Genomic DNA, 27906 nt, shown 5'->3' on the forward strand with positions numbered 1-27906 from the left:
CCACCCTCAGAAGCTAACCAGTCTGAGTGGCACTGTTACTTCCTCTTGGAAAACTCAGAACTGGATGGTTTGAGGTGGGGCCAAGAAGTCAGTAATTTTTTAAAACCTTTCCCTGACCCCGACTTCAGGACTTATTTATCTTGTTATTTATCTTGGCAAGTGCAGTAGAAAAACTGAAAAATACAATATATCCTCTTCTGCTAACCTGAAAGAATGAGTTCAGAAGAGTAAAAACTCTTTCTGTTTCAAAAAGGTATCTCCTAAAGCAGGAATAAATATGCAAAAATTTTAAAAAGACCAAGCAAGCAAAAGTGAAAAAAAAATGCTCTTTGTTTTAAATTCTGTTTTACATTCCCATGAAAGACGAAAGTTTCAGCGTTTTAAGAATATTCCTCTTACGTGTGTTGCATCGTTTCCCACTCCAACCAGAAGGACAAGAGCAAGTGTTCGGTCCCACACATTTTCCTCCATTCATGCACATAGGATCACAGATGCCTTAAGGTAAAAGCATGAAAAGTCAGCCCTTAAATTCAATAGTTTTGTCTTTGCTTTACCTGTAGTTGACAAATATATTTAATGATGTCTTACTTTTTTGGCATCTCCTACCAGTGTATCCTTCACGACAGATGCACACATTATTTCTCATGCAGTGGCCACCATTCTTACAGGGAGGGTGACAGAAAGCTAAAAGAACACATGGCAGCAATCTGTGAATATTACATATTCAATTATTACATATGATACATTGCATCATGTGCTTTTCATCAATGTGGCCATAAGGCAGAGAAATGTGCTATTAAAATAAAAGATCACTCATTAAACCTGTCCTTTCTAAATCATGAAATGCAATGCTTATATCTATAAGCTGCTAGTGGGTTAGCACAATTTGAAATATATTGGTTAAGTGTTCATAACAAATTGAGTCTTTCATATTACAATGAATATATTATAAACTTTAACTTATGTTTCACTATACAATAAAGCATGGAATGGTCTAGACAAAACCCAGAAAATAAGTCAAAACTTAGCTCAAAATAAGAATGTGCCTGTTCTTGTGGAAAATAGACAAATCTCAACACTTTTCCACACACTTAGAAAGCATTTTTAAACTAACTTTTGAGTACTTACTGAGATTATGAAGGCAGAGCTTTATATGTGACTTATTCCTGTGAATGCTTGCTAAAAATCTTTTTAACAATAAATCCTTCGCTTTATTCAGAATATTTGTTAGATAATTTTGAATATATCTTACTGGTAGCTCCTATGTGTTTAATTCTGTTTTATGAAATGCAGAGGTTAATATGTATTAATTTTATGAGAGGGTTATGATTACTTCATGTTTCTTCCAGGCATGAAAATTAAATGCAGGCATTTCTTTTAAGTAATACACAGGAAAACCTGTCTAGAAAATTTAAAATTTAATTTCTTCCTAAATAATAAGTAAACAAATGTTAGTTTGTATTTTAAAAATAAATTTCAAATTAACTGGTATTAATAAGACTAGTGTGGACTGACTCCCAGTTTGAATTAATAGTTGCTTTCTTTATTTCCAAAAACTGTAAGAAAAATTCTACTGTTTTCAAATAGATTTTTGAATAGAAATAATATAGATCTTCATAGTAACAATATAACTGCAAGTTTTTAGCAAACAGTTTCCAGTATTTTAGGTTGAACTTTTTTTGGCTCATGTTTGAGTCTACTGTTATTTCTCTGACATTTTATTGATACTTTTTATTGGTAGAGAAATGTTCTTACATTTTCCACTCCCTATCCTTCATACAATTTAAGATTATTATTTATTAGAAAACGTATATTCTTTCTACTATGAAAACTCCATAGGAAATGCCTGTGGTTAGGAATTTAAAAGTTAAAAAAGCTCCTCAAATTGTTTATGATGGGTAATCTTGCTGTAATTAATTATCCACAAAAACTTGAGTGTAGAAATAAATTATTTATGCAAAAAAGTATATATAATTAAAATAATACATACAAAGGGCATACAATTTAAGCCTGGCCATGTCTACCCATTATCCCACATTAGGAAAAGGAGGTTTATGAGAAAATCCACCCTCCACATTTATTTATGAGATCTATAGGCCTCATTCTGTCACCAAACCCTAAAGTGGGCTAAGTAATTGGATTCACTCTCCATGTGAAATCCAAGAGGTGAAGCAAATTGGAAGGTGTATTTAAACATCTCTCCAGCCATACATCCTAAGCCTTGCTTACTAGTTTAGTAGTTTAACTGTTTTGTGATGTTTCTAGCTCAATTTCTATCTTCCTTTTTTAAAATTCTATAGTGCACACAGTATATGTTTTTCATATGACTTTATATTCCACCTAATTTTATTCAATCACTTTCAATGTGTGTGCCATCTTCCCTTCCCACCATTTAGGCTCACAAGAAGATGAGATCTAATAAGAATTACATGTCATAGCAACTGTCTAGATCATACTTGAAAGCCAGGAAGTCTGAGCCATGGAGCCTTTAAGTAAATTTCCATACCAGCAAGAAAGTCGTGGAGGCAAGCAAATTGTAAAACCTACTCTCTTCACACAATGATAATCTGTTTTCTGGCCCTTAAATCATGGAATATGTTCAACAGATAATTTTTAATTCAGTTTAATAATTGAGAGATTTCTTCTTTTATCCACTTATACAACTGGCATATACATTTTAGACAAATTTTCTTACTATATCTTATATCTACTTCAAGTAGCATGAAAGATGTAAAGTTTTCATTTCCTTCCTTACATTCTCCATTCAAAACTACATATATAACTCTTCAGCATGGATTTAGCCATCGTCTTCTAGTTTTCAAGATTTCCCTTAACTTAGTCTTCACTTATTTCTGTTTCTCCAACTGCTTCTTCAAAAGAATATGAATTACAGGAACTCATTTGCTACGCCCGTATATCCTGTGTTAGCGTGATGGCTTCTTTTCTGCTTTATTTCCATCCTAAGAATCCTAGCCAACATCCAAAATAAAATAAATAGAATTGCAAATCAAAGTGCATTGTGGCAAGGAACATCTGAATTTTAGGAATTAAATTATGGAAATACTCTGACATGTTCTATAGTAAAAATCTACTCTACATTTTTTATAAACTCGAAAATATGAAGATGCAGAAAATACACATTACATATTATTGGTTGACATTAATTCATACCCTCAAAACATCCCCATTATTCTGAAAATAACCTGTAACATTAACTATATGAGGGAAAGTGTTAAAATAATAAGTCGTGAAAGAGAAAAACAATGCATTTTTATGTCTCTGTATCTTCTTGCATAGTGCTGTGCGTAGGTGATTCTTCATAAATGTTTAATGAAACTAAGGTGAAAAGAGATTATGGGATAATAGTGGACAGTAGATTGACTATAAATCAAACATTTTTGCTGTATCACAGAAATGACACAATTTCATTATAATAGACTACAAGAGGACTTTGCTTATTTGTTTCACACCTTGGTACTACAAAACTGCACAGAGCTATAAATCAAACATTTTTGCTGTATCACAGAAATGACACAATTTCATTATAATAGACTACAAGAGGACTTTGCTTATTTGTTTCACACCTTGGTACTACAAAACTGCACAGAGCTATAAATCAAACATTTTTGCTGTATCACAGAAATGACACAATTTCATTATAATAGACTACAAGAGGACTTTGCTTATTTGTTTCACACCTTGGTACTACAAAACTGCACAGAGAGGTGCCAAGGTATGAGCTTCAATATTTTGAGTAAATATAACCATTTTACATAATAACTTTGATATAGTTTTGTAAGCTAGTAATTTGGTGGGCATACTTGAAACATTACAAGCATTCTGGGGGAAAATTGCATCTTTCCCTTTGAAACTTGTCTCATGTTTACTCAGAGCTCTGTTGATGTCTAACTTTCCATTTGCCCTTTTTACAAACAAAGAAAGATTAATTACCATTCTGACACTGTTCACCAAAGAATCCATTTGGACAGAGGCAAGTGTTTGGCTTATTACACGAACCACCATTGAGACAAACAGGGTCACACAAAGCTAATAAACAGCAGGAGGAAAAGAGACCATAAAAGTTTTATTATTTAAAAAATGAAAGCTGCACAGAAGTACAAAATGGTGCATAATGAAATATTTTATTTTTACTGCAAGTAAAACCCATAATGTATAATTAATTAGACTTTGCCAAACATAAGAGGAATGAAATTACTGGATAATCGCTTTGAAAGTATGTTCATTAAGTTTACAAATAACACTAAGCTTAGAAAAGCTAGAAAGGGAGCTGGAATTTAAAGTGGCAGTGTTTGTCCAAGATGACAGTGCTCCTGCTCTATCAAGAATGTAGAGGCTATCATTGAATTCAGAATGCCGTCAGTAAGCTAGAAGAAATGATTGCAAGTTAAGAGAAGACAATTCAACAGTGTCAACAGGATGGTTTGTAATCTGCTCAAATACATGTAGCCATGCACACCTCTTTATCGTCTTCCCAATTAAAATGGGGACATGGCACTCAAGTCCTAGCACACTCAAAAACATTCTTTGCTTTTGTTTCTTTATTTTTGTTTGGCTTTGAAAGACATCCCCAGTTTTATTTTTTCACCCTAGATCCTACCCATTCACCAACATCTACTATAAATACTATTTTCTTCCTCACTCCACTTGCCAAAATTAATTTCTTCCTTCTCTGCTTCTAAGGAACTGTGTTTCAATAACATTACTTATCATAACTCAACTTGTATCATAGTTTCTTTCATAATTGTATCCCATGTCTCTGTCACTAACAGTATGTGACTTGAAATCAGGGCAAAAACCAAATGGATCCTTGTTTCCATTTGCATCATGCTTCACAGATAATTGGCCAGCTATAAACATTGAATTACACTTTCATTGAGAAAAAGTCATTAGATTATAATGAATTAGATCAAACATAGGTAATTGCAAACATTGCTGCCAAAGAAACAAGCTTAGGCTGGGCACAGTGGCTCACGCCTGTAATCCCAGTACTTTGGGAGGCTAAGGTGGGCGGATCACAAGGTCAGGAGTTCGAGACCAGCCTGACCAACATAGTGAAACCCCATCTCTACTAAAATTATGAAAATTAGCTGGGGATGGTGGCACACTCCTGTAATACCAGCCACTCGGGAGGTTGAGGCAGGAGAATCGCTTGAATCTGGGAGGCAGAGGTTACAGTGAGCCAAGATCACGTCACTGCACTCCAGCCTGGGTGACAGAGCAAGACTCTGTCTCAAAAAAAAAAAAAAAAAACAAACAAACAACAACAACAAAAAAAAAAACAAGTCTGATACTGTGATAAATAAATAGAATAACATGAAGGGTATGCACTTAATTCAGAATTGCTTAGATATTTAATGAAATAGGGTGTTTGTATTGTGATGAAAAACTTAAAAGAGACCTAGAAGGTTCAATACATTTCTCTTCACCACAAGGTAGGTGAATGAGGGAAATATAAAAGCAAAAACAGTATTGGTTGGATAAGATAACAGTAAAGCTGTAAGACACCATATGGTTCAACACAAAAACAAAGGGAATGAAGATGAAAGAGCTTTAAAAATCTGTCTGAAATAACAACTTCATTCCTGTCTTGTCAGGTCAGTTTTACGTTTCTTAGGTGCACGTCTTCAGGACACTGGCATATTGTAACTTTTAATTGACATGTTCATTGAAAATATTTCCCATTTTACCTGTACTACAGGTGGGTCCATACCAGCCAGGTTTGCACTGGCAAATATCTGGTGTAAGACACTGGCCTCCATTTTCACAGTGCCTGTTACAAACCACTGAGATCATAGAATAAAAAAAAAAAAGAAAGATTAGGTTTGGAGTAGTCATATTGTTGGTTTTTATCTAGCTAGCTCATAACTGCCAATCACATCTGCTAATTAATAAGATCACAGAGAAAAGTAAAATATAATTTATATTTGGGTTTAAAATGCTTTCTGATTCTCACTTTCAGTTATTTTATTTTATTTCATTTTTGGTTAATAGAGATGGAAAAAATAGAAAACCATTGAGCCAAGTGGTAAACAAGACTTGACTATTTGGGAAAAGTATTAGTTATTGATGAAAGCAGTCATAGACATAAATTTAAAAAGAAATTTACATGCAATTTAACAAATTTGAATTCCTGTTTTCTCAAAGAAAGGTCATGAAGAGCATCAGAGTGACGTTACTTCCCAAAACAAACTTCTTTATCTTAGTAATGGCCACTGTGGTTGATGCCAGTGCTATGCAGGACGGTAACTGTTGTCATCAATCATCAATGTGTGTTCTTTACTTAGAGTTTGGGTTCATTTCATGTAGCATTAAGGCCACCAACTATTCAAAGAAGCAGTTTCACTATATCAGACAGCAGGAGAGTTTTGCTTACTTGTTTCACACCTTGGTCCTACAAAACCATAAGGACAAGTGCAGAGATTCCCAGCCAAGCATGTGCCACCATGTTGACAAGGTGGGTTACAATGTTCTGCAGAAACAGATTATGTTATTAAGTCAGTTCTTAATTTTTAAAAAGTCAGTTTATATTCATAAAGCACTGTCACAATAAAATCTTGTTGTAATAGCAATTTATAATACATTAAGTTCTCTTTTACTACAAAATTTAGGTCTGTGGGACCGGCCATATTAATTCACACTGGAAACACTTACAAATCAGCAGCATGCTTTGATTAATAAAACTTTTTGTTAACTGGAAGGAAATACAGGACCTTAGCCCTCTTCTGAAAAGTGAGATCTGAACTTACGTATTCCTGCCTTACAAATAGAGCTTTCCTATAGTTCTATAGTTATTTTCGTATGCTATTTATATTGACTGTTTCTGTTATTTCACCCTAAATTTACTTTGTTAATTTGTAGTTTGCCTTGCCATAAAAACATTTAACATGGCTCTCAGCTTCTTCATAATTATATGCACAATCTACCAAACTATCTTTTCACATATTATTTTAAAATAAACAACTTATTTCTTTAAAGTATCATCCACTTTAGGAACGCTATTTCATACATTTTCCACTTGAGATTTAAACCAAAGCAATGCAATTATGTGACTATAGATGCATTTTTAAAAATTCACATTTTAGATTTCTTCTTACTACTTTACATTTTCTAGTTATTTGGCATTTAACACTTTCTTTGAACCATATTTGGTAGGTCATTCAATAGCTGTCTTTTGCTTGAAGCTAAAATATTTGTAGATATATAGTACCTTATAACTAAACCTCAAATCATTTCAGAGGATAATTTTACTAATCACAAATAATCTATTGCTCCTTCAGTCTCTGATTTAAGAAATTTAATTCTTTAGAATCTTTGAATAAATTATGTTTCATAAGTATTTTAAAATATAGAGTCCTATACCAGCTTTGATAAGAATATTTTAGTATATACACAGTAAAACTGAATTGTCTTGTAAAACGATTTTTAAAGAAAATTATGCTATATTTTAGGCTTATATTTGATTTTTAATTTGAATTATCACCTTCATCACAGGTTGCTCCACGATGTCCTGGAAGACACTGACAAATGTTAGGCTTAATACATTTTCCATGATTTTTGCAATCAGGGTCACAAAGAGCTGTATAAAATAAAGCCCAGGTTTTAGACATATCAATTACCAAATAAAATGTATCATGCAAACTAATGAATGATGTTACCTACCAGTTTGGCAGTTAGAACCAATGTAACCAGGTTTACATTTGCAGATGTTTGGGGCAACACACTCCCTACTTTTTCCACATGGATATCTACAAATGGCTAAAAAAAAAAAATCAAAGAAAAAAAGGTTGATTACTAAAACAGAACATACATATTGCCACAGACTTAGTTATAATAGAAGCAAAAGTCTCTGAAATTTGAATAGTTAACTAATAGCCCCTCTAGATAATACTGAGAACACAAGAACACAAGAACACAAGAACTCTCTTGCTTAAGTTTAGTCTCAAACAAGCCAAAACACAAAGCAAAACAATAACACAAGACAGCTTTTATGTTGTCAAAGCCAAAAAGTTGATTTTCATCAGAGAAAGCAATGTTAATAATTGTGAGAAGATAGAAATAATGCCTTTAAAATTAAAGTGATATATGACTTGCTGTAATCTCAAAAGAGCTGGAAAGATTACAGAGAAACCTACTTCATGCAAATAAGCAAATATACCAGAATTAGAATTTGAAGTGCTAAATGCCCACTGTGAGCTGAAAAGAACACAGACCACAGTGTTAATCAGATCTATATTGACATCTTTTATCTGCTTAGCTGGTTAATGCTAGAAAATTCAGTGGGCACTCCAAAGCTCTGTTTCCTCATCTGCGTAATGGGAAAAATAATGCCCAATATGTGGGTTCATGTGGATTACATGACACAGTTGATACAAAATGTTTCCACAGACCCTGGAACACAGAAAGTACTCCAATATATTTGTAATATATATTATATAGTTGTAATACTCTATAATATTAACATGATTTTAATAAATAACTCAGAAAACCCACCTTTGTTCTTTCAAAATGTGGTAAGAATACAGTATAAATGATTAATAAATAAAATAAATGGAAACAAATGAACAAAGCGGAATAAATAGAAATTAGTAAATAGAAAAGCATATCTTTGTAATAACTTAAACTTGAATTAGATACTTTTCTTTGTATCTTCTGAAGAGTTTCATACTACCTCTGCAATTGACACCGTCTCCATAATACCCAAAGGGGCAGCGTCCACATTTGAAGTGACCATCTGAGCTTGGCACACAGGAAACACCAACAAAACAAGGCGAGTCAGCACAAGGTGATATTTTGTTTGATCCAAACTTTTCTGGCAAAATAGTGATTGCTTTTGTAATAGACGACACAAACTCATCTTCATACTGTGTGTAATCTTGGGAAGACCTGCTAATTTGAGAATTATACCCTCCCATCTCTGTTTGGATGTTGTTCTGGATATCATCCTTTGCTTTGCCATGGGTGCTGTTTGGGTTCATGCTTGAAGAGCTGCTTTTCTTCATAGAAACTTCCAGCTCACCCAGACTGAGATTTGTACTGAGACTACGATCCACATGCTCAAAATCTGATATCTGATGGGAAATGGCCTTTACTGAATTATCCATTTGGGCTGTAATTAATTTTAGTGATGAGCGGGAGATGTTATTAGTCATGCTCAATAACTTTTTGACAGTAGCGGGAGTGGGAGTAAATCTTGTACCAATTAGTGAATATTCTGTTGATGGTGGCTGAAAATTTATACCTACACAACCAAAAAATAAAAAATGTGAGTCAAAAGCATTTATAAATAGTCTTCACTACATGAAATATTTTACATTAATTCATTCATTCCTTCATTTAGTATCTACACTGTTGAACACTGTAGTAGGAGCTGTGTACTAATAAGAAATCATGACACTGTTTCTGCCTTCAAGGAGCTTATAATCTTTTGGGATACACAAAATAACCCAGAATGTTAAATAGTATAAAAGTCAAAGTACGATAATTTATTTTATTAAGATTTTGAAATGGCTAACAAACACCTGTTGATCACCTCATACACATGAGCCTCACAACAAAGGAAAGCACAGCCCCTATCCCTGAGCAATTTAGAATATTGTAAAGGATACAGACATGTGAGCCATTCACTATGAAACAATCATTGAGAACTACTACAAGAGTGACAAAAATAAAATGAAACCTACAGAAACACAGAGGAGTAAGTAATTTTGCCTGTAAATAAGACGGAGCTAAATGTATAAGTAAAAATTGGAAAATTATATAAATGCTATTATATATGAGAGGCAAGGAACCACGGTTCTAATAATGTTCCCAATGTGATAAAATGAGATTTTATGCCCCTATCTTTCTTGATTGCTCAACTAGAAATTAAAATATTTTTACATGTCTTTTTTTGGGGGGGAGGCTGTGTCATTGTTTATTTCTCCCTGCCAAAATACTTCATTTCCTTATAACACATTTTTACTTATTTGGTATCGAAAAATCTAATGAGTTTTAGAGTAAGGACACATTTTAAGCAGTGATTAGGTATGTTTTTCTAGTTATACTTTCTACTGAAAATTTAGGGTTTAATTTTGCACTGTTTTCATGCAAAGCAATTCTCAAAGGTGTTAAAATATAAAAACAGAGAAAGCCAAGCCAAATCAAATCAAAACCAGAAAAAGATAGAAGAAAATGAACCAAGAAACAACAAAAATAATCCTTAACATAGTTGGCAACAAGTGCAATAAAAGATTTTTTTAAAATGTGAGGACTTCCTGAAACATAAAAAGTATGTGGGTTCAGACTAACAGAAACAAGAGTGCACCAAATATAGCCCCAAAAATAAATAAGGGCAATAAGGTAAGCACAATTAAGTGTCAAAAAAAAAAAAAAAAATACAGAAAAGGTCCTGGACTAGCACTCCCCAGAAGACCTGCTTTAGATGATCTGGGCCAAGTCAGTGTCCCCTTCCCTCAGCCTCTGTACACAGAAGGGACTCCTTCCAGAACCAAATTGCTTTACGTGAACCTTCTCCTTAGGTGAGTTTTTATTATCTGTTTATTGTGAGAATTGGACAAAGAAGCAGAGAAGAATTGAAACTGCAGATTGCAAAAATTACCATTGAAGAAAGTAAGAAAAGAGCATATGTTAGCCAATGCCTGTTAGTAAAGTACATTTTTTTTTTGAAATGTAATGATTTGATGTTCCTATGAAGGTATATATCAGAGATAGAAAAAAAATTACAGACTACAAGAATCATGAGAAGATATTGGCCTTACAGATATTAAAACATAGTATAAAGCCACACTAATCAAAACAATGTATTATTGGTATAGAAAAAGACTATTAGAAAATAACATAATAGAAAACTCAGAAATATAGCTCAACATATAAGGGATTTTAAATAAAAATATGATATTTAAATTCAATGTGGCTTATTTTATATATGGTACTACATAATTGTTATTCACCTGGAAGAAAAAAAAGTATTGGACCTCTACTTCATATCATAAAGTAACAAGTTTCAAAGGAATTAAAAACTAAATGTAAAATAAAAAATAATAAATGCTCTAAAAGATAATTTAAGAGTTCATATTTATAACTTAAACTTTGAGAGATCCTTAATATATTTGTGACATTATATAAAAAATTTAAATGAAATACCAGCAAATCAAAAGTAGCAGTACATTTATGGAAAAACATATCAGGATTAGACTTGTATCTATTTAAAAAGCTATAAATAAAATATTTAAAAATATATTTACTTGATTACATAAAATTTAATGCTTTCATAAAAAACAGAACACAGATAAAGGCAAACCACAGAGATAAACACAATAATTTCAAGTACAGATTATGTATGGGATCTGAATATACAAGGTGGCCAGAATATATAAAGTAACCCTACAAATCAATAAAAAAGGAGAGCAAAAGGATAGCAATTAGCAGAAAGACAAATCTAAATGATTATTTGAAAAAATTAATCCCAATTAAATAGATAACGTTTGGCAACTTCTGTCTAGGAAAAATCAAAAACCGTAACAGTGGAAAAATATAACTAAACAACTTTGGAGATGAGGAAAGTGAAAAAGCTACATATAAGAAGACAATTTTAATTATACAAGAATATTACATGTAATTGTATACAAGAATTTGAAATCTAAATGTGACAAATGATTTTCTGGCAAAATACAAATGATTAAATTGACTAAAGAGGAGGTACAAACATTGATGGAAATAGGAAAACAATCTAAACTTACTACCCAAAATGATGCGAGGACAGATAATCTAATGAAAAAATTTTACCAAACAGTTAAGGGAACAGTGTTTTCAAAACTGCTGCAATGTACAAAAAAAGATGAAAAGTTTTATAAACACTTTATTAAAGTGGAATAATCATATAGTCAATATATTTGTGACATTATATAAAAAATTCAAATGAAATATTAGCAAATCAAAAGTAGCAGTACATTTACAGGAAAATATATCAGGATTAGACTTGTATCTATTAACATAATTATATGATATAATTGCATAAAGACAATATGGAAAATATATAATGATGTTGAAATATAATACGTATTAATTATTGGTTTTAAATATTGTGAGAAAATTAGTCTAAGGAAAGTTTGTTAACTGCAATTATAGCAAGTAATAAATGATGCTGAAAAAGCATTTGATAACATTTAAAACCCACTCCTGATTTAAAACTAGGAATTCTGGAAAAGCAACTAATAAAAGGAAAATTCATTAACTGGATAAAGGGTATCAAGCAGAAACTACAGTGATATCATAGTCAATAGTGAAACCAGAGAAGAATTCCCATACCATTAACAAAGCCCTCCCTTCCCTACAGGCTTTGTACTAGAGGTACACTACACTGCAATAAGAGTGTAAGTTTGAGACCCTGGTCTCTTCAGTTAGATTGCTCAGGCTCAACTCTCTTCTGTAGTTTAAAACTCCATAATCTGAACACATTACTTAACCCTTCTATGTTTCTGTTTAGTCATCTGTAAAATAGAAGTAATAACAGTTACTGTAAATAGCTATTATGAGGATTTAATGAGGTAAGATACAAAAAATGTCTGCCTAGTGCTGGCACATTATAAGTATAAATTAAATCTCACTATTGAGACTAGAAAGTAAATAAGAATAGCAGACAAAACTCCCTATTTGCAAAAAACAATTATTGTCTGTCAATAAAATCAAGAAAGAGAATCCACTATAAACCATCAGAGTATTCAGTAACATGACAACACAGGAATAATATGAAAATCAAGACACATTTCCTAGGTTCCAGGAATCAAAAATATCTTGAGAGATAATCCATTCACAATAACATTTGATAATACAGAATGCAAAGGTGTAAAGAAAGTCAATGTGAAATGTACAAGAACTTTATGAAGACAATCACAGAATGATTGAACCAAATGAGGGCTATTAAGAAAGCACTATGACACAGGTAAGGCCTTGTGAAACAGTGAACTTCTTCTCACTTTTAGGGTTTGAGCAGATACTGGATGACCAATTTCCAGGGATTTATAAAATATAAGTTTGAAATAGTCACTTCCAACCATTAGCTTCTCCGAAATCACTTTAAACGATGCTTTGTCCATTAGAGGACATAAATGCATTTTTTTTCTAAAATATAACCCAGATGATTGAATAGATTAGCAAGAGAAGGAATAAATTTTAAACCGCATTATATAACCTTTAGGTGATCTTTCTAAAAATAAAAATACCTGAACGAATAAATATGTTGGTCTTTTAGAAAACAAACAAGAGGAATTACTTGTCATTAGATTTTAACTATGACCATTACTTACTAAGGGCATTTCTGTTTGTTGGCTTAACATGCCTCTTTCTCCCTTGGGCATCTTTATCATCCTCTTCCTTATTTATACTTTTATCAGATCTTGTGAGAACCACAGTGTGTGTAGTAAATTTATTTAAAAACTGTGTTTCAACTGTAAATGAGAACAAGAAAAACAGATGAGACTAAAACTATTATACAACCAAAGCACCACAAATAAGAACATACAATACGAATGCCACTTGGATGGAAATCTGCAAATTAGATTAAATAAGTAGCTTAAATGTCATCTCTTCTGCCCACTTTTCTGTTATGTACTGAATTGTGTCCCCCCAAAATTCATATGTTAAATCCCTACCCCTAAATGTGAATGTGTTTGGAGACAAGAGTCTTTAAGGGGGTAAAAGATTAAATGAGATCATAAGAGGGGCACCCTAATCCTGGTGTCCTTACAAAAAGAGGAAGAGATACCACACATGCAGGAAAGACCTGGTAAGAACGTGGCCAGTCTGCAAACCGGAGACATCTCACCACAAATCAACCCTACTCGCACCTTAATCTTGAACTTTCAACATTCAGAAATGTGAGAAAATAAATTTCTGTTGTTTAAGCCCCCCAGTCTGTTATGGCAGCCCAAGCTAATGTACTTTCCTTCAGTTGCATTCACCCACCCAATCAATTTTGCCCGTTTGGGTTCGCCGACAGAACTTTGTCCTTCACGCTATTGATTCTTATGTGCCCCACTAGTTAGCAATAACCTCAAGAATCACTGTACTTTATTCATGTTGATATTCATTGACTCTGGTGCCTATCATAAAACTAAGAAAACACAACCAACAACCAAAAATCCTTTTGTATTAATAAGCCCCTTCCTACAATACACAAATGACGCTGACAATGTTAAGAAACATATTTAGTCACTCATGTGTAAAGGGATTTGGTTCAACTTGTTTTTCTCTTAAATGCCACTGAATGAAGTTTTTATTGAAGAAATGGGCCTGTCTGGGAAAGAATACTGCTAGATCACTTATTAGAGTGGAAGGTGTGAATATTAGGGATGGGATATTCAGGAGTAAATGTGAGAAGCAGAAGTAGAGAATTCCCCTTACCATCCTATACTGTGTTGCTCATATCTGTGGGGCTAGGCAGGCTCAGCCCAATTTGAAGCACAAGATGCTGCTGCTTCCTTAGTACATAATGTCATCAAAGAGGGTCCCATTCACTTAATTAAACCCAAGGTATGGATCTTCAACACTGTCTTCTGTAACTTAGTTTTTTCTCTTTTAATCTTTTAAAATGTCGATGCTCACCAATTTTTTTTTTGTCCACTTTCCTCTAAATCTAAGGGTTTTCCCTGAACAATTCTATGACATAGCTGATGATTCTAAGAATTATATTTTCAAGTTAATCCTCCTTTCTGAGCTCACATGGATATTCCATAGTAAAAGTTTCTGTGCATCCAAACTGAATTCATTATAATTCCCCTCCAAAACAACTTGTTCTTCCAATACATTGCTTGCATGTCTTAGTCAGCTTGAGCTGCCATAAGAAAATACCACAGACTGGGAGGCTTAAACAACAGAAATTATCTTGCCATTCTGGAGGTTCAATGATCCAAGATCAAAGTGATCAGACTGGCTGGTTGAGTTTTTGGTGAAGGCTCTCTTCCTGGCTTGAAGACGGCTGCTTTCTTGATCTGTCCATATATCACAAGCTCTCTGGTGTCTCTTCACATAAGGATACTAATTCTATGGGATCAGGGCTCCACCCTTATAACTGCATTTAACCTTAATTACTTCCTTTCTCCAAATATAGCCACACCTGGAGTTAGGGCTTCAACACATAAATTTTGGGGGGACGCAGTTTCATCCATAGCAATGTAAATGCAAATTGTACACACCCATTCACTAAAATCAAACACTTAAAACTTAATGAATCTCTTTCTCTCATCATACTAATCCCAGTCACTGACCAAGTACAATCAACTTGCTTCTTTAGTATCCCTTTCATCATTACCTCATCTTAGGTTAGTATATCTTCATCTTTTTCCTATATATTTGAAATATTTTCTTAACTCTTCCCACCTTCAGATTTACACAGTTCCTTACCCACAAGTGGTCCATCCTACACACTACTTCTTAAACTATCTCACATGGTAAACTGTATCGTGTTTCTCTCCTACTTCAAAATTTTAAGGGAGTCTCCATGGTTTTTATGTGGTCTTGCTACTGCTTACCTCTCTAGCTCTAACTCTTGTAGCAGCCCCCCTTTCTTCCTATATTCCAGGCACACTGACTATTCACAATGGTTGCCCAGAGTGCTGTGATGTTACCTGCTTCTGTCCCTTTGCTCCTGCTGTTGCTTTTGCCTGGAATGCCTTTCTCTCTCTTGATCTATCAGATTCAGTTCTCATGTGTCTAGTATAGTCTAGTCACTTCCTTTTTTAAAAGTTTTTCACTATTTCTCCAGGTAGATAAGATTCCCTTTGTAGTATTCCTACTAGCCCTTTTGTGATTTCTATCAAAAGACACAGAACACTTTATTGTACTGTGTAATTACTAGTCATATTCCCTGGTGTTACCCTTTACTTATTAAGTCAGAGGACATGTCTTACATATTTTTGCATCCTTTGTATCTAGTTCAATGCATGACACTTAATTCATTTACACTGAATAAATACATGAGTCAAAAACAGAAACTATGCTATTAAAAAATAATTAAATGCAGCAAAAAAAAAATCTCATAGCAGAAAATAAGAACTTTTACCATGGCATATTTTTCCATCCCCATAAAATCCTTTTGGACATGAACCACAATGATAGGAGCCAAAGGTATTCAGGCATTCTACTCCCTGAAAGCAAGGCTTGGAGTCACACTCATCAACATCCTCCTGGCAATTTTTGCCTGTACAAAATATAGGTCAAGAGCTCAAATTATTTAATTTGAAAAACATTGTATGTCCAATTGGCTTATTATATAACTTCTACTTTTCATATCTGTCCTTCTAACCCCAAAAGGGCTGCTATGCATTATGAGGATAGAAGTATGCTATTTTTAAAACTTACTGTATACTCAAATATAGAGTCACTAATTATGTTCAATTTAATATTAAACCAGACCTTTCAAGTACATACAATTTTGTTTTGTAAATAAGATGAGTTAAGATTTCCATTAATATTTGAGGCAAAAAGTTTCATATTACAGCAATAATTTGAATTTTGTTTAAAAAGTCAGTAATTTTTAAAAGTTATTTAGGATGGTTGTTCAACTTAAGGCCAAATTGTTTAGTCTAGTTACGAAAATTGTTTATGTTAGGAAAGTCAGTCTGTCCTTAGTCAAAGTTTTTGAGTTGATGTGGTACTCTGAAATGCTTAACAGCTCATCTGAATGAATAAATTCAGTCATATATGGATGGTAGCACTTATTATACTAAAATTTATGAGGCAATCAACATTTGAATTCTTTCAAATATAGTCTACAGTGGAGTAGAAAAGAGACCAATATTCATAGTTCCAAATGATAAAATTTTTGTTTTAAAATGCTGAAGAGGTGGGGCGTGGCAGCTCACACCTGTAATCCCAGCACTTTGGGAGGCTGAGATGGGCAGATCACGAGGTCAGGAGATCGAGACCATCCAGGCCTACATGGTGAAATCCCATCTCTACTAAAAATACAAAAAAAATTAGTCAGGCATGGTGGCAGGTGCCTGTAATCCCAGCTGCTCGGGAGGCTGAGGCAGGAGAATGGCGTGAACCCAGGAGGCAGAACTTGCAGTGAGTTGAGACCATGCCATTGCACTCCAGTCTGGGTGACAGAGCGAGACTCCGCCTCAAAAAAAAAAAAAAAGTGCTGAAGAAAATTAGAAGACACATAAATATTCTGCTCAGTTCTACTGTATTGTTAAAATAGGTGTCTTCAAGAAAAATATCAGCTCATTAACTATATATTTACTTACTTAATATTTACATCTATTAAACATAAAGAAAGTATTCATATGAGTTTTTAAGAAGCCATGGGAAATTAAAGGTTGGCAGTCATATATTTCCGTAATCACACATTTTAGGACAATTAATGAGTTAGTAAATATGCTAACATTTCATTTGATTTCAACTTTTTACCATGATATTTCTAAGTCAATGAATTATCAGTAAAATCTCTCTTAAGTGGTAACTTTTGTATTTTCTCTGGCATAACTCCTTTATTTTTCCGTATTATATCTTAATAGTAATACATTTTAATATACTTCTCACTACCAAATATAGGTAGGAATGTTTAGAAACCTGCAAAACAGGTTCCTACATTGCTATAACAGTTATAAAAATTAGCAAAATTGTAATAGTGTATGGAATTTACAATTGACAAGAACAAGGGATATGGATAGTAATCATATTTGTAATAACTTTTATTAAAATTGTAAAGATGTGTACTAAAATCTTTAGGACCACACATTTGCTTGAGTGATCTGTAGATGTGTGTTTCAATGAGTTTTTCTTTCTAATTTGTTATGAGGAGCAAAATCTTACCTTTGAGCTCAGGTGGACAATCACAGGAATAATTGTGAAAACCACTAATACAGCTGCCAAGACCACAAGGGTTGGATTGGCACCCACTAGTGTTGACTTCGCAAAGGCTACCATGGAAGCCAGGCAAGCAGACACACCGGTACACACCACTCCCTGGAGGAAAGTTCCTATCAGACACACACGATCCACCATTCAAGCAATCACAAGACTTCACAGTCACCTACAAAAGAAAAAAAAAGGAAATGTCTTATTTTTCAATAAAATTATCTTCCGTTTATGCCGCAGAAATCATGACAGGCATGTGTGTTTATGTACAAGTATGACCAAATCACTTATGTTTGATACACACACACACACACACACACACACACACACAAATGTAATATAAAATTATATTAAAAATAGTTTAATAAGGCAATTACACCCACTCCCAGGTGCAAAACCACAATATAATACTAAGGATAACTTGTCTTAAAAAAAAAGTTACAAGATGATCAATTTCTGTCATGCAAGTAGAACAACGTAAAAAAAAATCATTAAAGTGGACGGCAGTTAATCACCTGGGTTATTCACAAACGTAGAGAGCAAATGATCTCCTGAATTACTGGGTTAATATGGCATAGAACGCAGCTGCGCTTCACAATATTACTTCCGTGTAAAAGTGTGTTCCAAGTTTCAAACAAACAATGGACACATAAAGGGTTTGTAAGTATTAAGTGCTCATGACTGACATAATAAAAAGAAAACCCAATAAAGACAGGAATTATAGTTGCCAATTAGTTATCTCAAGTCGTATTTATAATCTTGACTTCTAATTCAACATCTCAGGCCCTTTCACGTGATGGAAGAGGGTATAATTATCAATCTTAGATTAATCACACATCTTTCATGAAGGTGGAGTTTCTCCTTGTTACAGGGAAGTGCAAAATAAAACAGTAAAGAAATTATTAATTTATATCTGTGCTTCTGGGCTTGAGACTCTCTAAGGTTTTAAATTCTTACAAAGAATAGTCAAAAGTTTTGGCAGTTTAATTTTCCATACGATGTTTAATAACTTTGTTGCTCTTTACAACTAGGAATATGGCTTATATTTTAAATTCAAATAAAGTTGTTAAAATTGCAAAAGAATCCAGTGACACTTATGTAATTATAAAGATTACCTCAATTGTGACTCTAGTTTCAGCATCGCAGTCATCATTAAGGCGTAGAGTAAATTGCTGGGGAGTTAGTAACTCTGTTTTCCACATAAAAAGCCCTGCAGAGGAAACACTTGCTCCTTCAGGACCAGAGTCCAACGTAAAGTGGATGTCAGAACCTTCCGGATCGAAGGCCACGAACTGATACTCAAAGTTTTCACCATAAAATGTCTGTAATTTGTCTTGCAATACTTGAATTACCGGGGGCTGGTTGTCTGTAATAGAGGAAACACTTAACTTTATACCCATGAGAAAAAGGAATGAAGTGTACTTCTGAGAGCTCCCACAGAGATATGAATTTTGATAAAGACTGAACTCTGTTAAAAGGTCTATTAGCTGTTTTCATTTTTTTTTTTTAACATTCTGAGTAAGTTCAATTCCATTCTTAGACATCTGAAAGTAATTGACAGGTGCAAGACCTCAGGCATTATTATGAAAGTATGAAAGCACTTTGGATATACCACAGAATATATAAATACACATGCACTGTCCACACTGGATGCTGCGCCTCTTCTGTCTTAACTTACTTCTTGGTGTTGACTGCCTCACTACTCTCTCTCTCTCTCTGGCTGCGGATCCTTTGCACTCTGTTTCTTTCAGCCTCACTTTCTCCCTCTACTCCCTTTCTCTATTCCTCCCTCACTGTCCATGACTGCTCCGTTTCTTTGGCTCCTCTGAACGTTTCTCGCTGTACTTGCCTCCCCAACTATAATACGTGGAAGCCATTAGTCATACTCATCTTCTGCTCCTCAGATATTCTTCCAGTGGCTGAGTGCACACACTAAAACAGAAGCTATTTCAGGATGGGCATGGTGGCTCACACCTGTAATCCCAGCACTTTGGGAGGCCAAGGCGGGTGGATCACCTGAAATCAGGAGTTCCAGACCAGCCTGACCAACATGGTGAAACCTTACGTCTACTAAAAATAAAAATTAGCAGGCATGGTGGTGGGTACCTGTAATCCCAGCCACTCCAGAGGCTGAGGCAGAATAATTGCTTGAACCTGGGACGTGGAGGTTGCAGTGAGCTGAGATTGTGCTGCTGTGCTCCAGCCTGGGAGACAGAATGAGATTCTGTCTCAAAAAAAAAAAAAAAAAAAAAAAAAAAGGCTATTTTAGAGGACAGGCAGAATTCCCTTTACACTCATGAAACAACTGAAAACTTCTTTTTATATTGTGTTATATTAAAAAAAAAGTCTACCTTTTCAGCCCACTGGCTTAACAGTTGGAACAAATAGCCCCATTACATTCTATTGTGCACAAACACCCTGCTTGCATCCACAAAGCACTAATGCCCCGAGGTTGTAGCTCTGGCTCCTGTTCTGCCCCTGCATATCCTTACACAAGCAGCCTAATTTATTGATTTTAATTTCCTCATCCTCAGTACAAGAGATTTAAAGGACATGATATTTTTATGGCCCTTTATGACTTTGAACACCATGAGACTATAATGAATCAGTCAGTCAAACAATAGCCATTGAAAAAACAGAGGCACCAGTTCAGAAGTTGTATTGTATTTTTCATCTCTTGTAATATATTTTTCTTCAAATTTCCATTGTCTTTCCACAGCATTCCATGAGTCTTAAACCTAAACAGTGAATCATCTAGTAAATGTAATGAAACACAGTAATGAAATATGCACATACAATTATAATGATATTACAAAGCATAGTATAAATATAAAGTTGTATGACTCCCTTAAATAAAATTACATGGGGCCAGGAAATAATTGTGTCCTATTGTCTCTAATAATGTCTGATCTCCCCATGAGGAAAGAGAACTTGGACACCTACATGGAACCAACATAACTCTATTTATGAAAGTGAGGAAGTTATATGGTACGTGACTGCAGTTTGGGGTATTATTTGAAACAAAGTATCTCAACATTATCTGTACCCAATATTATACTCATCACATCACACAACAGTAGTGCTGGAAGGCACTTTATAGATTACTGAGTCCAGATACCTTGTTTAACAGGCGCTGAATCCATGGCCTTTGAGCTTAAATGGTTAATAACATCACAAAACTGAACAGAGGTAAAGCTAAGCATAGGAAATTGTGTGTAAATGAGTTAATAATTCCCATTTCTTGCATTAATACATCACATATGCTTTCCTAATCAAATATTAAAATAAATATCCTATATCCTCAAAGTAAATTTTGCAGTTAGGAGAGATGCTAAATTAAACACAGAGGTCATTCATTTTAAACACATTTATGTAACTTCTGGCTGAAAACCACTTTTAAAATGTCTCATATAGGAAATATTTGGATTAATAAAGAATAACTTACTTTCTAAAAATGACCAAGTAAATCTTGAAATTTTGGGTCTACAAATCAAACAAGCGCTGGTTGGATTTTTGTCTCCTTCAACATAGCAGAGTCCATTAATAATGCAAACATTTTCCTAACGGAAAATTTTTAAAAAGAAAACATCAATAAAGTACACCTTTAGTTAGCATATAGAAAAAAACTGTGCAAGGAAGGATGGCAATACATGTACTGATGATTCCAAAGAAAGCACATACATCTATGTTGTTACTTCATAATCATAAGTGAATATAAGAAAACAAATTACCTGAATGTCTATAAAACTGATCAATTTGGAGGTAATAAAAGTATATATAACTTTTACCTTTACAAAGTTATAGCTTATAATTTATAAATAACATGAGAGAAAATCTCTCTTTTGGTATTTTTCACCACTGAACTCATTCTGGGAGTACTTTATTCATAAAGAAATAAAAGCAACTTCTTTTTTTTTCCTCCACAATTTATAAAATCACATTCGATTATAGTTATCTTCCATTTCCCTAGCAGCCCACTATGGTCTGTGAACACAGTCAACTAGACCGGATCCTTGGCATAATTATCCACACTTGATAATGGATATCATTACACCAAACATGTGAAAGAGATGCTGATAAGCACAGAAAGAACATTAAATGTAGCAAGTATTCTTGAGGAGAAGACTAAATTTTATTCAGGAGATATAAACTTAGCTCATTTTACGAAATCTCCTTTAACATCACTTGGAAAATTGCACAAAAGTTAGAGCAAAATAGCTCCAGGAGGAGAAAACAATCTTGAATAATAATATTTTCAAAGTACTTATGGATATACAGAAATGAAATATTTGGGAAAAAATAAAAATCAAACCATTTCTCAAAACCAGAGATTTGATCTGATGACTAATCTCAAGAAAATAAATTTTAAACTTAGAAAAAATAATACTTTAAAATTTTCATGTACATAAATATTATTTGGATGCACCTCAGCTTTGAAGAGTCAAGTGAAATTTTACCCATGGAATCTGTTGAGTCAGCAGTTCACACATGAGACAGCCCTTCTGATAAATACGGTAGGCTGGATATAGATTGAAAAGAAGTTGTGATTGCAACTCAGCTCAGGCTGCGCTGCTGTTCTGTAATCCATCAAGTGGCAGGTATTTACATGCTCCAATAAACTTAGTTGCCAGGAAATACTCCCCATAAAAATATTAACTTTATACATTCTACAAATTTTAACCAAATGTACGTCATTTGATGCAAAGAAGACTAGGTAACAACATGAGATCTCTTATTGGAAAGTCATTATTACTACTGAAAAAACAGTGTAGGTACGAATGAAGTAGTAAATAATTTAGTCTGGACTTCCTCTTACAATTGTTTAGAAGTAATCTGACATTTCAAAATGTTAAAGGCAGGAACCTCTTCCTAGCAGGCAGAGTAACAATTTCAGTTACCCTTATATAAACTTGAGGAAGGCTTTTCTCTATTAGTTTTTCTGGTGTGAAAGTGAAAAAACTACAATTAATGTGCCAAGAGCGTAGGAAAAGAAAATACCTACGATGTAAATGTGAAAATAAATGAAAAAAAATACATACCTTTACAGTACATGAGTCATTTTTATAGAGACCACAAAATTGACAAGCACCATCATATATGACCATTATTTTGTGATTACTGAATTTATAACCATCATTAGATACCTGTAACATAATAGTTCCATGTTGAGATGATTTGTTCTAAGTGTTCTAAATTCATTATGAAATGTTATATATAAGTATTTACTTTGTTTATAAATACGAAGATGTCTTTTTTATTTTTTACCTTCAACTGCCACTTCCTAATTGGTTTCCCACCCACCATATCCATGGTATCAAACTGCTGAACATCATTGGGCAGCTGACAATCAACAGCTCTGCTATTTTGGAAAACAGTCTGTGTATAGATGGGTTCTCCAGGCCTCCATTCACTGCTATTATACTGAAGACATAGTGAGAAAGCAATTAACTTCTGTTAAATTATGGAAATATTTTGTTAGTAAATTACATATAATCAAAACATAAATTTAAGATATATGCCTAGTATAATGTAATATATAACAGGGAAACTAAAGTCATATTATGTAATATATAACAGGGAAACTAAAGTCATATTGGGAGTGAGTTTTATTCAGAAAAAATGGAAAACATATATATGATAACGTGATGCAAATTGCTCCCAAAGAATCATGCATTTCGTGGCAGTTCAAGTCAAAGAAGTTACCAATATTGGTCATCTACAATGGATCACCATGTCATGACTTTTGTAACAAGAGGAAACACTTGATATATAGATGGCACACAGTGGATTGATTTTCTGCCCAGAAATTCCTTCATTTCTCCTGCAAAAGCTTCCAACACCTCATCTACTTGAAACTGTCCTTTCTGCCCCCTACACAGCTCCCAGGGTCTCTCATATTCCTATATGACCAATCTCCCTGACTATGCCTGACTGGTGCAGGGGCGGACCTAAGCTAGGCCAATATTTCAACTACTCAGGATATTTTAACTTTGTGCCAATGGAGATGTCATGTCAGTTGGCCTCTGATGGCTTGAGTTGCAGGACACAAAACTATGGAGTGGCCATTTTTTCACTATGGAGAGAAAGCCAGTATATAGTGAAATGGGAAAATGAAGCCCACAAACAAAAGCCGAATTGAGACACACACACACACACACACACACACACACACAAATGCAAACATACTGAGTCTTCATGGTGTTCAAGTCCCAAGTTCAAGATTTTTCTTGAGAATTCAGCTACTTTCTTGTTCTTGATTCGCTAAGAAATATACCATCCTTATAATAAATATTTTTGCTCGTTAGTTTATTAGTAATTTGAAACTAAATAAACTCTATCTAGTTCACCCTACTTAATAACTCAGTGACATATTATGCTTAAGCTACACTTTTAGCATTATTTTTCAGTATTGAAAATGCATTGGTGCCAAAAGAGGAGAAGCCAGAATAATGTTCCAGGTACTGGTAACTGTGTAGGAAACCAAAAGCTGTATTTTGCTGTCAAAATTTAGATTTAGATTTTTCTTTGAAATTTATTATTGTAAAATGTTTTCAACCACTCAGAATTTGTCATAGAGCATGCTGATGCTTCAATATTGTGGGCCAGCAGGAAAAGGAAAGGAAAACATGATCACTCTAATCTGCCGCTAATAGAAATTACACTTTTGAAGATTTGATGATTGAAAGAGTGAGTTGCAAATCTTCATATTTAAGGGTGTGTGCAGAGTCTAGCCTAGCAGATCTATCAGTGGTTTCCCTCGTGTAGAGAAAGAATGGCAATGATTTCTCAGAGTAGTCATGATTATCTACACTTAGGTGAATGAAGGGTCTTGGTTTCTTGTGTGGAAAGAAGACTGCAGCCAATGACTGGCAATATAGAGATTATTTCCAACTTTCTGTTTCGAGGGGCCTACCCAAAATGAGGAATATACAGTGTTCTCTTTCCTTTTCATTCATCAACATTTTGTGAGTATATATCATGTGCTGAAAATATCTCAGTGCAAAAAGATCACAAAGAAAATGACAGACAACATATAATTTTATGACTGCATTAAAAGAGACTCAAATAGGATATAATACAAATGGAGTTACTAAGTCTAACAAGCAGAGTCAAAGAACGCTTCAAAAAAGCAAATACTTCTCTTCCTGAAAATAAAAAAGGAGACTGCTATTTGGACACTGGGAGCAGAGGTGGAGAGAGTGCAATTCACACGAATGGAGAGAATAGTGTATGAAAAAGACGGGGATGTATGTAGTAGCATAAACAAGAAGTTCAAGCCTACAAATGTCGACAAGAGCTAAATCATAATGTGCCATCCATTTCTTGGATAACATCTTGTATTTAATCCTATAAATTAGCAACTTTAAAATAGGATTTTGTAGAGTCTTGACTGCTTTAAGAGAGGAAGTGAAAGAAATGCTTAAGTGGTTGAATCTCTAGCTAAAAACTTGCCTAAAACTACTAATACAAAAGTAGAAAAAAGTATGTAAAACATGTTACACTTTATATATAAAAAAGAGTTATCTATCCATTTTTTGTACCAAAGAAATATAGTAAGGATTAACCAGAAAATAATGACAGTAGAAACATACTTTAATGAAAAGAAGGAGGGATGGAAAGCAGATGACAGGGACGACAAGAAAGTAATAATTCTATGTGTATGCCTTTGTATAGCTTCAACTCTTGGAACTATGATAATATTTCATATTCCCTCCAAATAATTAATTAACTAAAATCAACCAGAGTGTGGAAGAAACTCAAAATGGAAGACAAATATTTCTAAAACCTAATTGTATTATAAATAAAACAGATAACCACTCTAAACAGAGTGGAAAATAGTTAATCTAACTCACTTTGGAAACTAGTATTTGCCTTTATATTGTGGCCTTGTTTCATGAATTTGTTTTTCACGGAGGAAGGGGTTAGAATTTCTGAAAATGACTTACATATACACTTAGATTAAGAAACCGGGTAAATATATTGTGGATGATGAGAGCCAGTTTTCACTTGTAAAGAAAAGAGTTACAAATAAAGAAAGGAGAACGCTAGAATGAACCTTATGGCACTGCATTGAAATCAGGAGTATCAGTATCAACTCATAGAGATGATAGACAAATAGATAAACAGATAGATAGGTAGTTACGTGTGTGTATAAGTGTCCATACATAGATTTTCTAACTATATCCTTTAAAAGGGCCAAGAAGCAATAACTACCCTGTAACAAGAAGCACACCTTGCACCCAAGTCTTGGATTTTAAATGACCCTCTTTGATAAATGGAACTACAGTCTTTAGAGAAATGGTTGATTATAGAGTTGGGGTAGGAAAAATATGAGTCTGGAATATCATATGATGCCAGAACGTGATAAATTGTTCAAAAAATTATGGGAGCAAGTTAAAAGGACATGAGAATCAATCTGTAATAGCTCCCAATGGTCAAAGCTGGAATAATTTAAACAGTCAAATAAAGAATGATAGCATTGAGTTATAATTCATGAAATAAGTTTCCATTAGTCTATACTGGCATGAGTAAATAAATGAATAAATAAGTTGGAAACAAGGAACAGCTCTTCTTTTCAGTAGAATTCCAAATAATATGTGTAGAAGAAATGATGGAAATAGAAAATCACCACTGGTAAATACCACAGTAATAATTGCTACAAGCAAAAATTACAGTTGGATGCTAAAATTAGGAAAAAGGAAGTTTGAGGAGCTATCATATATTTCCATAATCTAAAAGTGTCTCCCCACAACACGTTTATTAGTTACAATGGGAAAAACAGGAAGCTTACAGTTAAGACACATAGCAAAAAGCCCCTTAAGTAAGTGATCAAAATCTACATTGCCCGTGATTAGATACATCACAACATGAAAGGATGCACTAAGAATTGTACAACATGGCATGACTTCAGTCTAACCATAAAAAAGGAACATTCCACAAAATAAATGGCCAGTGCTCTTCGAAAGAACCAAGTGTGCAAAAGATGAAGAAAGATGGAGCACGGTCACAATATTCAAAAGAACCAAGTGTGCAAAAGATAAAGAAAGATGCAGCACTGTCACAATATGAAAGAGACTGAAGAAACATGACAAAAAGCAATATAAAATCTTAGATTGGATCCTGAATCAGAAAAAGGACCATTATTAGTGGGACAACTGGCAGAATCTGAACAAGGTCTGTAAATTCATTAATAGTATTGTGTCGAGGTGAACTTTCTGGTTTGAACAATCGTTTTACGGATATGGTTTATATATAAGATATTAACTTTAGGAGAAACTGGGTGAAGAATTATTGGAAACTGCATTATTTTTACAATTTTTCTGTGAGTCTTAAGTTATTCCAAAATAAAAGTTTTTAAAAATTACTTCATAAAATGGGAAGTCATTAAGGATTTTGCATGATCTAATTTCCAAAATGCTAGATTTTCAAGAGGAACCCAATCTTCAAAGAGAACTGAAATTTGAACTTAAAAAGTGAGCAGGAATCGATTCATGTTGACTGAACATGTAACAGGTGAGCTGGGAGAAGACATTAGCTTAGTGGCAGCGCAAGCACATTCCATACAAAGTGAATGCAAGGCTTTGAGCAGGGCCCATGTTGGTAGGGTTGGGGATCCTAAAATAGTGGCACATTAAACAGGCTTGACTGGAGGTATGAATGAAAGGTTAGAAAAGCCTTTAAAACCCAGCACTGGGCAAGACTGGGGCTAGGAGAGACAGACTTAACTTCAGCATAATGTGAAATAGGCAGATATGCATTCTAATTTTAGTTTGGGCAAGTGAACATGTTTCTTTCCGTAGTTCTTGATTCGGTTTGGCTCTGTGTCTCCATCTAAATCTCATCTCGAATTGTAATCCCCAAGGATCGAGGGAGGGACATAGTGGGAGTTGACTGGATCATGAGGGCAGTTTCTCCCATGCTGCTCTCGTGAGAGTAAGGAAATTCTCATGAGATCTTGATGGTTTAAAAGTGGCAGCTTCCCTCTTAACTCCCTCTCACCTGCCGCCTTGTGAAGAAGGTGCATGC

At 34.0% G+C, this 27906-nt stretch overlaps 1 protein-coding gene across 5 annotated transcripts in view; it reads right to left on the reverse strand.

Moving 5' to 3' along the window:
- Positions 1 to 27906, reverse strand: part of LOC105475602 (von Willebrand factor D and EGF domains) — a 153218-nt gene that overhangs the window by 6621 nt on the left and 118691 nt on the right. For 3 of the 5 annotated variants that reach the window (XM_071094890.1, XM_011730998.2, XM_011730997.2), the window contains 15 exons: positions 23146 to 23301; positions 22920 to 23024; positions 21326 to 21440; positions 18996 to 19246; positions 17836 to 18055; positions 16079 to 16216; positions 13326 to 13466; positions 8690 to 9259; positions 7681 to 7776; positions 7502 to 7597; positions 6395 to 6490; positions 5709 to 5804; positions 3952 to 4047; positions 589 to 684; positions 400 to 495 (listed from right to left, as the gene is read on the reverse strand). In XM_071094890.1, coding sequence (XP_070950991.1) covers positions 400 to 495; positions 589 to 684; positions 3952 to 4047; positions 5709 to 5804; positions 6395 to 6490; positions 7502 to 7597; positions 7681 to 7776; positions 8690 to 9259; positions 13326 to 13466; positions 16079 to 16216; positions 17836 to 18055; positions 18996 to 19246; positions 21326 to 21440; positions 22920 to 23024; positions 23146 to 23301 — 2368 coding nt within the window. The remainder of the gene's footprint in view (positions 1 to 399; positions 496 to 588; positions 685 to 3951; positions 4048 to 5708; positions 5805 to 6394; positions 6491 to 7501; positions 7598 to 7680; positions 7777 to 8689; positions 9260 to 13325; positions 13467 to 16078; positions 16217 to 17835; positions 18056 to 18995; positions 19247 to 21325; positions 21441 to 22919; positions 23025 to 23145; positions 23302 to 27906) is intronic. The other 2 variants (XM_071094891.1, XM_071094892.1) reach the window with 2 other exon arrangements.

Source organism: Macaca nemestrina, chromosome 4, assembly GCF_043159975.1.
Source record: "Macaca nemestrina isolate mMacNem1 chromosome 4, mMacNem.hap1, whole genome shotgun sequence".
NCBI classification, from domain to species: Eukaryota; Metazoa; Chordata; class Mammalia; order Primates; family Cercopithecidae; genus Macaca; species Macaca nemestrina.